This window comes from Strongylocentrotus purpuratus, unplaced genomic scaffold (genome assembly GCF_000002235.5).
Source record: "Strongylocentrotus purpuratus isolate Spur 01 unplaced genomic scaffold, Spur_5.0 spur5_scaffold_5, whole genome shotgun sequence".
Classification (NCBI taxonomy): domain Eukaryota; kingdom Metazoa; phylum Echinodermata; class Echinoidea; order Camarodonta; family Strongylocentrotidae; genus Strongylocentrotus; species Strongylocentrotus purpuratus.
In genome coordinates, this window is record NW_022145611.1 from 36,567,923 (window position 1) to 36,584,743 (window position 16,821).

Sequence of the window (16,821 nt, forward strand, 5' to 3'; positions counted from 1 at the left end):
CAGCTTCGTGTCTATACCTAGCCTAGGGCAAGATAAAAAAATGTAACGGTCCACACCAGTAAAGTGGATCCATTTTCTAGAGACATCACAGGACAGCCATCTTACATTCTCTCTGGTTCGATCCAGACAGCTGGCCATATCACACACTGTCGTCTTGTTGTGTGGTGGCTTTGTCATCATCACCAATTCATTCATTCCTCAAATTGGTAGCCAATTCACCTATTTGTCCACAGTCAATGACCTTACTGAGTGCAAGGGCATTCTCAAACGTGATAGAAAGAGAATAATTGATGTAATTACAGTCAGTCTGCAGGTCCATATAAAGCCCTTTACTTTACAACTCATAATCATGTGTAAATAGGCGGAAAAGTGATAACAAATGGCAAGATTATAGTGAAGCTGTCTTCAATCCAACCCGAAGTTTTAATTTCCCTTTTTCTTCATTGACTTATCGTAGCCTTGGTGTCGGCAACGATCCTGAAACTGGTCAAATGAAACTTTTCCATGAAGACACTTTAGTTTTTCATAGACTTCTTTGACCTTCAGTAAAGCAGCATCCCGGGTTGGTCTTTTTACTCTCCCTCCACGCAAATCTAACCTGAGATTCTGAGATAGTTTCCTCTTCTGGAGACGTCACTCTGCCAACCTGTTTGGTTCGATTTTTACACATTTTTATTACACAGTAATGAAGCCATCTCTTGACTCTGGAAAGCATACTAGGATGTGAAGCTTTCAAAGCTTAAATCGACATTGCTCTCAGGATCAATCTACTTAATTTTGATAATTAATAATCCACAAGCTAGGTCCAGACCACAGTAGTTGTAGTGAGGTTGCTCCAGTAAATTCATGCGATACTCTTCCAAAGACTTGTCAAGTTTATCATGTTGGCTAGGATTTGGGGATGTTGAGTGGAATTTCCTCTGACTACACTGTTAAAAATTTCACTGTAGAAATTACAGTAAATTACTGGCAACTTTGTTGCACAGTAAATTACTGTAACTTTGACATTACAGTAACTTCCTGTAAGTTTTTCAACAGTAACTTGCTGTAAGACATTAAAATACTGTAAGCTTACTGTAAAGAAATTTTCATGTATAAGGTTACAGTATTTATTGTAAGTTCTTCTTACAGTTAATTCATGTAATTTTATTCACAGTAATTTAAATGTATTTACAGTTATGTACTGTAAGTTTTTCTCTACAGTAAATTAATGTTATTTCTCTCATTTACATTAAGTTAATGTAATAAGTACAGCTTTTCTACTGTGACTTTAGCAGTATCATCCTGTTAATTTTGTATCTATTTCTCTCATTTACATTAAGTTAATGTTATAAGTACAGCTTTTCTACTGTGACTTTAGCAGTATCATCCTGTTAATTTTGTATCTATTTCTCTCATTTACATTAAGTTAATGTAATAAGTACAGTATTCTACTGTGACATTAGCAGTATCATCCTGTTATTTTGTTATCTATTTCTCTCATTTACATTAAGTTAATGTATTAAGTACAGTATTCTACTGTGACATTAGCAGTATCATCCTGTTATTTTTTTTAATCTATTTCTCTCATTTACATTAAGTTAATGTAATAAGTACAGTATTCTAACTTGACATTAGCAGCATCATCCTGTTAATTTGAGGAAAAAACAAGCTTTCTGAACACAAAAATCATTATTAAAGTCTTTATTGGGTAATCAACGCTCCATAAAACAAGTTTCTCAAATAGTGTAACATTATGAAAATGCTTGCAAAGAAACTATCAAGTAAAACATTAAAACAAGTAAAACCACTAAAAACTGCAAAAGTTCAAGTACTCAAGAATCTACAGACCCATAGTCATCCTTCCAGTATCTCAAAAATTCTTGAAAAAATTGTTTAGATTATACCAATTCTGAAATACACATAACTTGCTTAATCCCAACCAATATGGCTTTAAAAAAAATCATTCACCCGACCTAGCATTAATTTAATTATACGACAGAATAACACATGCAATTGTGCAGACATAGCGGCTTTAAGGCATTGATATGCTAAATCACAACGTATGGCTTAGGGGCACTGCACTTTCTTGGGTCAAAAATTATTTGTCGAACAGACAACAATATGTTCACTTTAAAATTCTGAATTGTAAAAAACTATTGTAAAGAATTATCTTCAATTGTAAACAAGACATATTTTATACACTTTTATCTTCCTTTAAAGCCACTATTAAACGACAACTACTATCAGAATACAATCAATGAAAAGTCTCCATATACCTGGCAGAATCAAGGAAAACTCTCTATACCTGGTAGAATCTCTCCAAAAGACATTACTCACTTTATTTTTGTTTAATTTATCTTTTGAACTAATACCCCATTTAATTTGAGTTGCTCTGTTATATTAAACTTGTAATCTTTAATACGTGTTTCATATTCTTCTGTATTTTTGTCTCATTTACATGCCAATTCTGCACAGAAACTTGTTTCAACTTCATGAGCTGTCATTCAATTGATTGATTGATTTATTGACGGTAAAAGCCCTATTCAGCTACTCGGCTGGTTTACAAAGGGGCTGTGCAAAATAACAAAAACCGTAAAACATACTTGACAATAAGAAAATATACATGATATACAGAAATTAATGAAATAGAATTACCAATGTGCACAATGAACAAAGAAAATAGAAAATATGATCAATTTGTGTACATGTAAAATGAAAACATAAAATTATGAAATTCGTTTAGCTACAATATTGCTACGTATTAAATATGATAAAAAAACATATTACCATATAACGTAACATATATCGTAATAAAATATAAGTTACTTAAAAAAAATATATTATTATATAACTTGAAATATGTCGAAATAAAATATAGGTTACTTAAATATAGGCCTAATATTTGGCAAATTCATTTATTTCATGACTTATTAAATTTATTAAAATAAAGGTGTATTGCATGTACAGACTAAAATATATGAAAATTCACTAAGGTAAAATAATGCTAAATTGCAAGTAATGTAAAACATATTTTGGAAAACAGTAAGTAAACAATCAAGCAATGCTTATGATGACAAGGCTGCACACATGCCAGGCTCACAGAATACATGTGCTAATGCTTTGTCTAGGAAGTTCAATGACCGCTAGACACAATTTATTAAAAAAGTTTGGGCTCCCTGTAGTTGGTCTCTTTGCATCAAGGCTAAACACACGGCTTCCTTAATACCACGAAGTCACGTCACTTTTTTAACCTCCCTCACTAACAAAATATTTGATTTCAAATTTCAATTTTCACTTGTGATGTTTCATATTAAGTTCAATTGAAATGCATATTAAAGGTACATGATCCCTTTTGCAAGCATAACATTTGCAAATGTCTAAAAAGGGCAAAAAGACACAAATAAAATTTTAAGAAAGTGTGTGAAAGTAAAGGGTTCAGATACTCAATGTAAGTGGGATTTTTTTTTATTGATAATTTTGAAATTGATGTAGTATGTAGGCGCCCCTGTAATTTGTTCTGAATGTTAGTCTGTACTAAGATACACTTCTTATAATTATACAGAACATGTTATAAATTTTGCAAGAAATGACATTTCCAGTATATATATCTTAAGGCGTATTCAGACTGACTGGAAGTTCGAGAATACCAGGTATTCTGTGATCGGGAAATTTACCCTGATCTATCCCCATCAGTAAAGTACCTAGAGGGGAAAACCCCTTTTTTTCCAGAACAACAGACATGTTGCGATATAAAAAGTACCCCTATATGAGTGGATTCCATGGCCCATGACAAATCTCACTAGGATGGACTACTTTTCCGAACGACTGCACGAGGGTCATCCACGGATGGCATAAAGTTGCCCCCTTATTAATGAAACCACTGGAAATCCGCTAATTTGCGAATAAATGATATCACCTTCTGGCTACATTGTTGTCCATGAGACTTTGATCCCGCGTCTGGATTGATGCCAATCAAGCAACTGTTGGAAAGAAAAACGTATGAAAATAATTGATTTCACGCCTTTTCTTTACTTTTGTGACAGTGTGTTTTCTTCTAATGTTACACAAGAGCAGTTAAATCAATTGTTCTATTTTATCATGTTTGATGTAGATGTCTATACCCAAAAAAAATGGACTTGTTATAAAAGGCCGGGTAAGTTGAGGGTGAGTTGAGGGTAAATTCAGTGCGCATGCATGTCTGATGTTAGCAAGCCAATTCTTCCTATGGTGTCTTTCAACAAATAATGATAATAAAACCCACATTTATACACTAATGTGTACACAGCGGGCCAGGGCCATGACAAGCTTTATGTGCACGCGTGCATATTTTGGACATGCATACATCATCTGCTGTCCACCATCAGTACTGGCCATGTAATTGGAACCGGACTCCAAAGAATATTGCGCATTCTTATATTTATTTTTCACCCAGATGCATTCTGTAGTGTACTTCTCTGTAGTGTTGTCTAGTGCGTAGCTCAGCTCAACTCAGCCGAGATCTGTATCTGTCTCCACTCAACTCTCTGGCCCCCGGGCCATGGCAGCGCTCTGATCTGGACAGCACAGTGCATGCATGCAGTGCCTGCCAGTAAGTGTGCCGAGCCGCCCTTCGTGGCACAAGTTACATTATGTTTTTGAAAGACACCAAAGGAAAAATTCGCAAGCTACTGTAGTTTCAGTCATGCACGCGGAATTTACCAGAAACTTACTCGCCACTTATCCGACCTTTTATAACAAGCCAAGGAATGTAACAATCCAGCATTAAATATTACTTTTTGAAATATAACACAAAAAAGTGTTTTTCCAGAATCTGTCCCTATTCAACCCCCCCCCCCCTCCCCCAAGTCCCTATTCATCCCATATTATGGTATCGATTCTGAACAGCAACTACAACAATTCTTAACCCCTTCAAAAGGACCATCTAGAGAACATTAAGCTGAAATTTTGCAACAAGATCATGCATGTCTTTTCTGAAAATGTTCAGGCGAACATACACATAAGATTAGCCAAATTATTGTAAGGATATATGTAATGGATGAATGCGACTGTATCACAAATTCATGAAGGTACTTCTGCATATTCTTGCTTATAATAGACAGGTTTACTAACATATTCAAATTTTATGCTTTACTGCTTACTTCTATCACAAAGGTTGTTCATGACAACCAGAAAGCTTGCCCAAGATTTACCTAATTTTCAGATACAGATTTACTGAATAATCTGTACCTGACCAATGCAAGTGGAAGAAGCATATATAAATTTGACTACATTAGTTAACCAGTTAGTTCACCATGCAATTACCGCTGAATGAACTCCAATGTCGTCGATGCATTTGACTGATATTGCAGATTGAGATTGTAGTACGTGCACAGCAAATAGGCTACTCCACATATCACACCATCTGCTTGTGTTGACTTCCCGATGACTTTCTTTTCGACGACCACCATCCACTTTGCTGTAGTGTCATCCCCTACACACACAAAAAGAGAGGAAATTTACAAGTCGCTTTTTGAATGTGTATGTGTGCATGTGAATGTTTGTGTATCTTTGTGGTAATTTTCTGACTTTGATGAAAAAAGGCAGTGGAATTTCTCCCTCTAAATCCTTGAAGGGTGGTGACCATATACATCAATAATGATAAAGTCCTATCTGAGCACGAGCAAGGGCAAATTATGAGAAAAGAGACAAGCTTGATCACCATACTTTGTAGACCAAGCTTGATATAAATTTCAAGACCTTTGCATGGCGATTACAATGCATGACCTTCAACGCAGGAAACTTATACATGTGAGCAATTTATTAAAGATGTGTGTTTGGAAATCAAACTGCACCTTGGATGACGAGATATGGCGATTCAGAGTGGTCACGAGTCTCCTCCTCAATCTCCTCAGGAGTAGCAGTCACCTAAAAATATAGACAAAAAAGTAAGAACATTTATATCAAGCGATGATAATCATCACATAGGCGTTTCACCTCAAATTATTTAATTTTGACATATATATCCCTGTCTATCTTCAGGTTTCAAAATGATTATGCAATGTCCTCTCAGATTTGATATTAAAAGCATCAGGTGTTAAGCACAAACATTAATGGTTTCATAATAAATGGTGTGAGAAATTAAAGTAATTTTAGTAACATTTAAATTCAGCGACTTCTCCATTCAGTTCATTAAAGGGGGTCGAGGTTTCTTTACAAATTTTGGGAAGTTTATTGAATGCAGAAAAAAATTCAACAAAAGACAAAACATTTGTGCAAATTCCGATTATCCAGTGTAGAGCTATGATTTTCCAAAGTTTAAGTTCGTAACCATTAAAATCCTATGGCATGAATGGACCCAGGTTTTTCTCAAATTAACAACTCTACCAGAATCTGTGATGTCACAATAGAGCATCTCCACATACATGTAGGCCCTGTACACTACATACCAAAAACATAAGTATACATGTACGTGTTTGTTACTAAGTTAATATTAGGACGTTATTTATTCTGCATGCTTTCATGAAAGGTCAAGGTCACACAAATAACTGATCTCTCAGGGTAAGGAAATTAGTGAAATTTATGTACTCTACCCATATTGAGAGTTGTTCTGGGTTTATATTAATTATACACATTTAGAAACAGAGTTGCCTAGTTAATGGCCCGTTAGAATTAATGGTGTCACAGTAACTCTCCACAGGATGGTGCGATTGTGCTCACACTCATGTCATTTTGTTTGTTTCATTATTCTGCATGTGCTGAGCTCTCACAACTTTGTAAGTAAATTTTCCCTTTAAGATTTATAAAGTACAGTAAGTTACAAAATAATACTGAAATGCAACATTTGAAATCTTACATCTCCATTCAGGATAAGCGAGTCTTCTTTTTCTTTGAAGTAGCTCATCATCCCCTTAATAACTGCACCAGCAACAGTGTGCATATCGACAGCGTCCTTTTCAGCCACGACCTGATGAATAAGTGGCCGAACTTTGTTGTGATCTTCCCACTTCTCCTTTGCAAGAAAGCGGAGAATAGTTAGCCCCTTCTCTTGAAGTGACTTTAGCAGTGATGTGGCGATATCGATACCTGTTAGAGTTTTGAAGTGCTTCTGGAAGAACTCTGGAACAAATAAATAAGGCCACTGCTCTTTTAGCTCACTAACTGGAAGTGGAGCTCCATTTATCATTTTTCTCTGCAGGTAATAAGTGTGATCCATCAAAATGTCAATTTCACCTGTAGACGATTCTTCTGGGCCTCTTTGCGTGTAAATGTCTTTCAGCGACTCTTTTTTTTCACCGAGAGACTCCAACGTTTCTCCCTTTGGAAGAGAGGGTTGCCATTTGATGCATCCGTATACGTCCGTAGGTTTAGTGACTTTGTTGCTTCCTTCTTTTGGCTTTCTACTGGTCCTATGCCGAGTCAGTGTGTTGTTCCTATTTACATGCTCTACACGCATTTTCATTTGGGCAAGAAGGGAATAATGACCGGAACCAAGCTTGCTTCTGTCTTCATTCATGTCACAAAAGCTCTGTGGCCATTCGCTTACAATTCTCCTGGCAACAATATCACATTTGGATCTTATCGGATTATGGTCATGTTTCATCATCAAACTTACAAAACCTCGAATTGCATTGCTCCTTTCAGTAGGCGAAAGACGCTCTCCAGCCTCGAGTTTAACTGCAATATGATCCGGCATGTCTATTCCGCTGATATCAATTGTTTCTGGCCAGTTACTTGTGGTTGTACCATGCCTTTTGCTACCTGATGGCGATGCATCTCCAATGCTGCGAGATTGCGTAGTAACTGTATCTGGATTGATTTCTAGAAAATAAAGTAAATATTTTGTACAGAAGAATATTAGAATGCATCAAAACTCGTTTATAAATATGGAACAACAGAGAAATGTTTCTGCCCCAGCCCGCGCTTAAAATTACTAGAATACTGAAATTTATGAAACACCAGGCGAGAATTTGTTGTGTCTGTGTCATTGTGCCGTGGCAAGGCTCTAAAGTTAGCATAATAGTTGGTAACAAAGCAAAATTGTATAATTTTTACACCATATACTTTATCACTTTTATACCCCTAAGATAATTTTGAAGATTGCCATGGATAAAGTTCTGTGTGCCAGTGAAATGATTTATCATCATTATCATTATGAAAGAAATAAGCTTTTAAGGTCTAAATTATACATGTAGGCTGAAAGAAGAACCATATGAAGCTGCTTGAAGTAAAAACTGACACATACATCTAATTTTAGTGATATACAGAGCAGAAATGTTCTCTTTTTTTTATGTCATACATGTACCAAATGGAAGAGAGGGGGGAAAAAACATATTCGATGGAAATGTTCTTTTTTGTATACACTTTTTAATTTACATGTAAACGACATACCGGTCTCTTTCCAGGTACAAAGGAGCCTACGGCAATGGATCGGCTTTATCAGATCTACAATATCATCTTCCTGTACAAACTGGATAGCATCCAGCAGTGGCTCTGATAACATTGGTAGCACAGACTTGACTTCCTTCCTTATGTTTTCCATGATCCCTTTCGAAGATGTGCAAAAGTGTCTGCAATCATCCAACAATCAAACATTTATTAAAGGTATATGTACATGAACATGTTTTGATGACATGTAGAAGTAGGCTCTATGTAAATATTCAGAATATCTTCTCAAATACACATATTTGACGAGTGAGCTGCATACTAGCTGGTAGAGTTGCTTGTAAAATGTTATTCATCTACAACAGCATGGTGTAATGGTATTAAGCAACATCCAAAAGCACTATACATTGGCAATGGGTAGAAGTCTAATAATTTCTCTACAGCCACACATCTGAATTCTCGGTCACTGTCGCTACCAGGATTGTCAACAAGATCATAAACGCCCAAGTCTATTAGGCGCACTGCATTATGCACCTGTGTAACAAAGTACAGGGAATCCATATGAATTAAAGCAAGTTCAATTTGACCAACAACAAGTTCATCTTCAGATCGACCAAGAACAACAAACATGCCCTTTTTGTAGGTTGTGCCTTTATATGTTACCCTGTGTGCTACATGTACATCCATCTCTTTGCTGTAGAAACTACAATTTGAGATACAAGTCTTTATCTTCTCATGACATGCATTTGCTGCAAATGGCAAACTCTTCTCTACTATCAAAGTGGGAGGGAACAAGAAACCTGCACCAAGGTAAGCCTGTAATAGCTGATGCTTGTGAGCAAGTGTCTTGCACACATTCTTGAAATTCTGAAGTTTCCTGCAACATTGTTTAAAGAAAGTGTGCTTGCTTTCAAACCGTAGCGTCCAAAGACGAATCAACGGTCCAAACTGAGATATGAGCCATGGGTAATGCAAAACGAAGTGGTGCTTTGGTTTCAGCGAGTATTCTGGAAATATATCACACACATCGCTGATGTATTCTTCAATAAGAACCTGGAGATAAGCTATTTGGTTAGTAGATATTACTGATGCACATATCAGCTCAACAATTTCTCGAAGTTTCAAACAAAGCTGCCATACGTTGTCTTCTACAGGATTCTTTATTCTGTTGCCAACTATCACAGGAAGTAATCTCAACAGGCACCAGTTCTGGACTGCATGACCTCCTAACTTTTTTCCATTCACATTTACTGTGCAAGGTTTGTTGTTGACATCACTTCCAAGATAAGTGAACTGAGTTATTGACCTGTTCAGTTGTTCATAGGTGAAGTATTTCTTCACCTTGACAAGGTTACAGATGAACAATGACAAGTCTACAGAAACAATTCCTTCGAAAAGATCGTGACCCAGGCAAGGTGGTAAACCTGGCTTGCAGACATGAAAGTTTGTCACTTTATTGAAAATGGAATCAAACTTGACACCGTCAATCACATTTTCGTCAGTATTGGTAGGATGTAGTGCTTGTTTATAGTTCTCCTCTGTTCTGATACTACCTGTTGCAAGTGGGTTCTCTCGAAAAGAGTCCCTCCGAATAATGCAATAGCGACAAAAAAAATGGCTTGTGCTAAAGTTCTCGGTAAAATCTCCAATGTTATGAGACCCCAAATTGTCTCCTGCGATTGCGAGTAGTGTACCTTTAACACATGTTTCGTCATCCAGAATAATACCACTATCTTCTAATGACTGAAGGTCACTGATGAGACGACTAAAAACAGCGCTGGCTCCAAATTCCTTATAATCCTGTTCGTTGCAGAGCAACACCAATTGCATATGATCAATGTTTGATCTATTGTAGGGCTGTATATCAGCGAGGGTAGCATACACAGCTAGAATTTTATGTTTTTTTTTCCCACTGCCTAGTGGATTTACTACTTCGAAAGAATCTTGGTACAATATGAGTGTTACTGCTGAGTTTTTATGCAAAGGCTTATCTTTTGGGAATGCTCTGCCATCATAAACATCACGTAGAATGGTCCTTTGTAAAGCAGGTTGAGCTTTATGAGTCTCTTTGTAATCTTTGATAAATGAGTTCTGCTTGAATAATGCTCTTAGTGTGTCTTGAATTTTAATGTATTGGCAAAATCGCTGTTTGCCAAACTGATCTTCTCCTAAATATATCTCAGTTGGGGAAACATAATCAAAAACTGCTTTAAAATGTGATTTTCTTGTAGACTCTGATCGAAATTCTTTACAATTTGAAGCACTGAACAAATCCTCAGATTTAAATAAAGTTAAAACGTTGGTAACCTCATCATCGGTAATTCCTATTCCTTCAAGTTTCTTTTTTAATTTTGGTATCAAATTTTGTTGGCTTAATGCATGAATATCCTGAACTGTGTCAATTATTTCCTGAATTGTAGAGTTGGGCAGTAGTAATTTTGCCTCCAACTTCAGATAAAACAAGGATAAGCTGTGTTTGAATTAGTCAGCGGATACATCTACTTCATCATCTGTCACACTTTCCTCGTCACTTGAGTGCAGTCTTCCAGGAAACTCCTGATTATTTTCTTGGGCGGATTCAGTTAACACAGTACCAGTTTCACTTGAAGTTGAGTCTAACTGAATCTGGTCTAACTTATTGTGAACTCTTGATATATGTGACGCAAAAGACGACCTCACTGAAAAACGTTTTTTGCAATTGGCAAAAGGACAGCGTATTTCAACTCCGTGTTTGATATGAACTCTAAGATGAGAAAGTATGTCATGGATTTCCTCACATTTTACAGCACAGAGTGGACAATTCCAGGTAGAAACGCAGAAAAACTGGGCATCTTTTTTTCTTGAAAATGGTTGATGATCCCTATGCACATGGGTTTTGAAGGATGAATAATTTCTGAATGTTCGATTGCAGCCAGGAACACCACACGGGAAATCGAAATTCACCACATTTCTATGGACTGAAAAGTGTTCAGAAAACCGCTTCAATGATCCAGAAGAATGATTACATAGCTTACAAACGTACGTGGGTATATGATGTCCATGTAGAGCATCCGTCTGATTAGTGTTTCAGCATGCACACTGTGTGACTTCAGCAGTAATCCATGGCATACTGCAAGAAAGAAGAGCGGAAAACAATACCTTTAATATGCATACGTACACATAACTTTTTATGTACAGCATTGACAGATTAAAAGTTATTTAAATGATAAATGAATAATAAAAAAAAAGATAAAGGACAAAAAATACAAAAGAAAATCGAAAGAAAAACATAAATTCATCAAATATAACCAGTTGTCACGAGCCTCCTGATGATGACTGTATGCGAAACCTTCAGCAAAAAAACATTTGATTTCACGGCTATGAATGTTACTACATAAGTGAAATTAACATTCATTTGCGGTAAATGAAACTACAATAGATTTCTGTAAAACAAATTTACAATCCTTAAAGACAAAAATTACTGTAATTTACTGTTAGTATTTGAAGAACCTACGGTAACAGCAATTTACTCTAAGAAATGCAGTGATTTACTGTAGGAAAGTTTACAGGCAGATACTTTGAGTAAAAATTGATGGTAACTTACTGTAGATATAACCTACAGTTACTGTAAATTAAAATTACAGTGAATTACAGTAGACAAGTACTCAAAATTAATATGAAATAAAATTACTGTAATTTACTGTAAACTAGCAGTAAGTTACTGTAAATTACAGTAATTTTACAGTAACTTACTGCCAGTTACGGAATGGCCTATTTGGTTGCTATGACAACGCTGCGACCTTCAAAAAAGTAAATTACAGTAATTTTACAGTAAATTACAGTAATTTTAAAGTAACTTACTGTAAATTACTAAGTAACAGTAAAATACTAAGTAATTTTACAGTAACTTACTGTAATTTTATTTCATATTTTAACTTTTAAGTAAAATTACACTATGCAGCAGGATTGCCAGTACTTTGCTGTAATTTCTTCAGTAACGTGCTGTAGACTACACTACATGAGCTTAGACTTGTGCGTATTCAACTGATCACGCAGTGTGCTCATGATGGACTGATGCTGTAGTCGATCGTAGTGTGTGCGGTGTCCTATAAGTTATAAGTCTTGATGGTCTTGACGTTAGACATTTCCAATTTAACGTGAGCATGCATATCCATGTGCAATGGCATCGCATTGACAGTGACACTGTACGCTGGTACTGCAGTACAGTGTCATGTGCTGCACTAACACTACCGACTCTGTCCCACACACCACAGCACAGCACGTACAGTACACATATACCGTAGACGGAACAATTACAAACACAATCCCTATACTTTCCACAGTCTGACAATTCTTCACTTCAGCGGGATACAAATCAAATCATGACTCTGATAATTGGCAATCTGTAACTTACCTCGGATCCCCTTGGAATTGACTTATTGGTCATCAATATCCCAGCTCGAGGATCAGGACCAGGAACAGAACAGATTCAGATTCGTTGCTCAGGATCAGGCCGGCCAGCTCAGCTATATATCTCAGCTCAAATCTTTGCAGAAAATTAAAAATGGCGGCGCGGCGTGGCGGGCTAGCGCGGGAGCCAATCACGTGCAACGCATACGCGCATATGCAGCCGATCCGCCTAATGCGCATGTGCGCTGTATCCCACAATGCTTTTTGCACGCTCCTTTACACTAGCTTACTGTAGATATTTGTTCCCATGCTCTACGACACTGATGTTTACAGCAATATACTGTACAGCAACGTACTTATACAGTTAATTATCGTAAAATCGTTATTACAACATATTACTGTTGTAAATCACAGTATTTTACTGCATGAGTTACAGCAAATTTTTACAGTGTAGACTTCGATCTCAAGTGCCTTGTGCAATTTCCTTTCTATTACATGAAGAGTATAAAGCACAAACATAGCATTCATTTGGCAAAACGTGAAAGTAAGATTACTCATGTTATGTAGATTTGGTCCATGGACAATCCACATTAACATGAACACAAAAATCCACGAAAGGGTGAAAAACTGCACTTACCAAAAACAAACCGAGAATGAGCCTCCAATACTTCATTTCTCAGCACGGTCCAGCAGTCTTCTACAGCCCTTACGGTTCAGCGAGTGGAGTAACGCCCTCTTGAGGTGGGGGTAATTTTTACTACATTCCCCCCTGTTTTGAAAAACCTTGGCCCAACTAAAACAAGCCAAAACCAAAAGAATATGTATCCCTCCCTTGTGGCCTCACAAAATCGTAACCCAAAGGCATGTATTATTTTTTTTTAAACCAACATGTTTAATGCTAAAAACTAGAATTGCCAGGGGAGATTCCCTACCCAAAACTATCCACGCTCCCATAGCCGTGAGCCATCCGCTTGTCCTCCCAGGCAACGGCGCCATCTTACCTACCCAAGAGGTACATTTCTCAGGTTTTTCGGAGAGTGACTGGAGAACCAGTTATTCGCCTAAGTCCCTCTGGCGCAAGAGAGACCATCAAGAGCCCGCATCATGCCCAGCGGCTTCATAGCCCCACTATTTTCTGAAGTCTCCCTCTTGTCCAGGAATTGCACATCTACAATATCCTTGCTCTCATGTTCCATGAGTGTGTAAGTGCAGTATTGGGCGCAGAATCCAGGGGAATCGTTCCTTGCATCTCCTGTTTCAAGTGGAGTTGGAAAATAGAAGAATAAGCATAACAGAATAAAAAGAAACAATGGAATTCAAAATCATACGTGTGAGGAAGAAGTATGAGTTTCTCTGCTTGGACATGACAATAATGAACAAATTTTGTTTGTTTCTATGGCAGATATTTTTCTGCAAGTTAGATTGACAAATCAAAGACAAACATTACTTACCACATAAACCACCTCTTTGCATTTTAATCTTTTCTTTGTGGCTGAAAGGATTTTCTCTTCAACAACCGGGCACACATAGTGATTGGTTTCCAGGGACAAGCTGTCCTCATATTTGATCGCCAAGTCACCTATTTGTCCATATGTAATATAGTGCCATCAAACTATCCAGGTTTGTAGTTTACCTGGAGTATGCTGAATCATGGTTCACAAAATGTTTGGTCCATCCACTTCCTAGGATCTTTTAAAATTTCATTTGCATTGCATCAGAGGAAGATGTTTGACTGCTTCATTTTTGTAAGCATCTATGGTTTATTGAGTTTCAGAGTAGAGATTGTAAATGACCATAAAGATTTGTTTACGATGACCTTGTTACTTCTCTACGTCAGGGCATCTTCTGTTGTATTGCAAATGTGATAAGATTCATATTATTCTAGTTAGTGATTATATGACATTAAAATGACATTATGTGCCACACTAAAACAGTGTATTATCATCATTGAATGTGTTTTGCCACTTAGACCTTATGGGTTAACCAATGCTTACCAGTACCTCCTCTCATCCGCAAGTATGTCTGGGTCTGATGCTTCAGACGGGCCCACTTTTTTTTCAGATCTGACCACTCTCTTTTGGGGCCACTTGCAGCTCTCAGTGCTTCAGTGGCCCTCTTTCAATTCTTCATTTTTCGAGCTTCCACCTAATAAAAAAAACAAGATGTTCTACCCGTGCCAGGCAACATGCCTAATAGTTCCTTTTAAATCAACTGAAGTCAAGACTTGCATATGTATTATAAGTAAACATATATATGCTTTATCGTTTGTTTAATATTTGAAATATTGCATGTGCATGTAGATAACATAGTTATTGAATTTTAAAATCGGGTAAATGAAAGTCGATGTTCATGGCAGTTTACAGGTCTGGACTTGCCCACAATTATAAAAAAATCATCATTTGGATATGTGTAGGCCTGTTCAATTTTTAATTTTCCAATACTATACTCATGTATATTAGTTGTGCAAAACTGTATACCGGTAATATCTAAACATAAAAAACTTAAGCATTTCTTTCTACTCCGTCTATGACGAGCTCTCTGCCTTTTCCTCTTCTTCCTCTTTCCTTTTTTTTTTCGTGCCACATATGGTGATGTGGGCACTGGAAGATTGTCAATAATGATGACATTCTCTAATAGAAGTGTTTTCACTGCTACATAAGGGATGAAAAATGCTTGCAGGATGTCTTAAATGTATCGATTAGGAGGAAGATTCGAGGGAGGTTCATGATGCCTGTAGGGCCTCGTAGGCTTTATAAAGCCTTCTTTTTGGAGACATGGCCTTGCCCTTTTCTGCTTTTCGTCTTTGATGGTCGCTTTTGCTTGTGAAGTATCAAAACAAATCTTTTTTTAATCTATCACTAGTTTCACCACTTTCTCGGAACTTCTTTTAGAAGAAGTATTATTATTTTGAGTTCAGGAGGGATCCATGACTGTCCTATTTCGTAATTGGTTTCATATTTCCTCTATGACTGATTTTGATTCTACATTATACAAATTTGAATGCCTTATCTCTTGGATATTAGATAGTGTTCTGTAATCAAAATAATTAAATAAGAGGTCCAAAAATTATTAGAAAAAATTACCTTGATTTCATCACAGCTCGATTGTGATGATGGGGCTTCTCCCCCTGCCTCACTTGATTGAGGTAAGATCCCCCTGATGACCTCCTTGGCGAGGACGGTGGTCACCTCCTCTAATATGGATTTCATCACTACCGGTACTTTGTGACGATTGTGACGATGGGGCTTCTGCCCCTGCCTCACTTGATTGAGGTAAAATCCCGCCGACGACCTCTTTGGCGAGGATGGAGATCACCTTCTCGTAGATTGGATTAACATTACATGGGCCTTCTCCTGCGATAGAATACATTTTTTTTTAAAAATCATTGTTAAATCAGATAGAAGTGTATCAGCGTGCAAATTATGTGACATGAAAATCAATGTATGTCAAGTCTCTCCTACATTAAAGTGGCTGTTTAAAGTGGACTTTGTTCAACTCGCCTCTTCAAACGCCTGAGCTTTCGCCAACTCAAGTTGAAGAAGCTTTTCAGCTCCATGATGTCCTCGACGGTATATTTAGGGGTTGTGGGCCCAAGATATTATTCCCTGCCATTTCATGTTGTTGTTGAGCATCAGCTGCCTCTTTCCCTCCTGATACCTCTTGTCTGACATTGTGAATTATTGATGATCTTTTACGTTGGTGACTAGCTAGGAAATAAGACTTTTGCATTTACCTTTCCACGACCTGCTAATCCTATGCTGGCTGACAAACCATCATGGGACTTACGGTAGCCATCTGAAAGGGGCTATCTGCCGGCGTTGTTGTGTGTTGAGGTCCACAAAGTTAGATTTGGCATACGTGTGGTCACAGTTTTGTGTTTGACACTAATGGTCCTATGTTTTGGTGTAGTGTATTGGTGTTTTACAATGTGAACACTGAACATGAAGATTTTGTAGTAATGTGATGATGTATGCGGCTGGTGTGTGTGTGTTTGAGAATAATGAAACTGAACATTACAAAGAGGACAGCTAACATACACATTCACAAAGAGAGACAATATACAGTCAAGACAAAACAGGTGGTAACAAG

At 37.1% G+C, this 16,821-nt stretch overlaps 1 protein-coding gene and 1 long non-coding RNA gene across 3 annotated transcripts; both read right to left on the reverse strand.

The window, feature by feature from the left end:
• Positions 1–1,668: 1,668 nt before the first annotated feature.
• On the reverse strand, positions 1,669–7,411 carry LOC115929432. Of its 2 annotated transcripts, none has more exons than XM_030998307.1 (4): positions 6,815–7,411; positions 5,814–5,886; positions 5,284–5,452; positions 1,669–3,962 (listed from the first exon to the last, which is right to left on the reverse strand). In XM_030998307.1, exons 1-4 carry the CDS (start codon positions 7,172–7,174, stop codon positions 3,851–3,853), a joined length of 714 nt encoding a protein of 237 aa, XP_030854167.1. In that variant the 5' UTR covers positions 7,175–7,411; the 3' UTR covers positions 1,669–3,850. The 2 variants fall into 2 exon arrangements, with proteins under 2 accessions (XP_030854167.1, XP_030854168.1); XM_030998308.1 differs by having other exon boundaries at positions 5,273–5,452.
• Positions 7,412–10,692: 3,281 nt separating this feature from the next.
• On the reverse strand, positions 10,693–13,178 carry LOC115929434. Its single transcript, XR_004066490.1, has 2 exons — positions 12,737–13,178; positions 10,693–11,452 (listed from the first exon to the last, which is right to left on the reverse strand). It is a non-coding gene; the product is annotated as an uncharacterized LOC115929434 (long non-coding RNA).
• Between the last annotated feature and the right edge of the window lie 3,643 nt (positions 13,179–16,821).

Bases quoted from the DNA above. Each gene is read 5' to 3' on its own strand.
- LOC115929432 (XM_030998307.1), bottom strand. From the start codon at position 7,174: ATGGATCACACTTATTACCTGCAGAGAAAAATGATAAATGGAGCTCCA. The intron at 5,887-6,814 runs GTAAGATTTCAA...CTATATTTTTAG, and splicing joins CGCTTATCCTGAATGGAGAT to GTGACTGCTACTCCTGAGGA. The intron at 5,453-5,813 runs GTGCAGTTTGAT...TTGTGTGTGTAG, and splicing joins GCCATATCTCGTCATCCAAG to GGGATGACACTACAGCAAAG.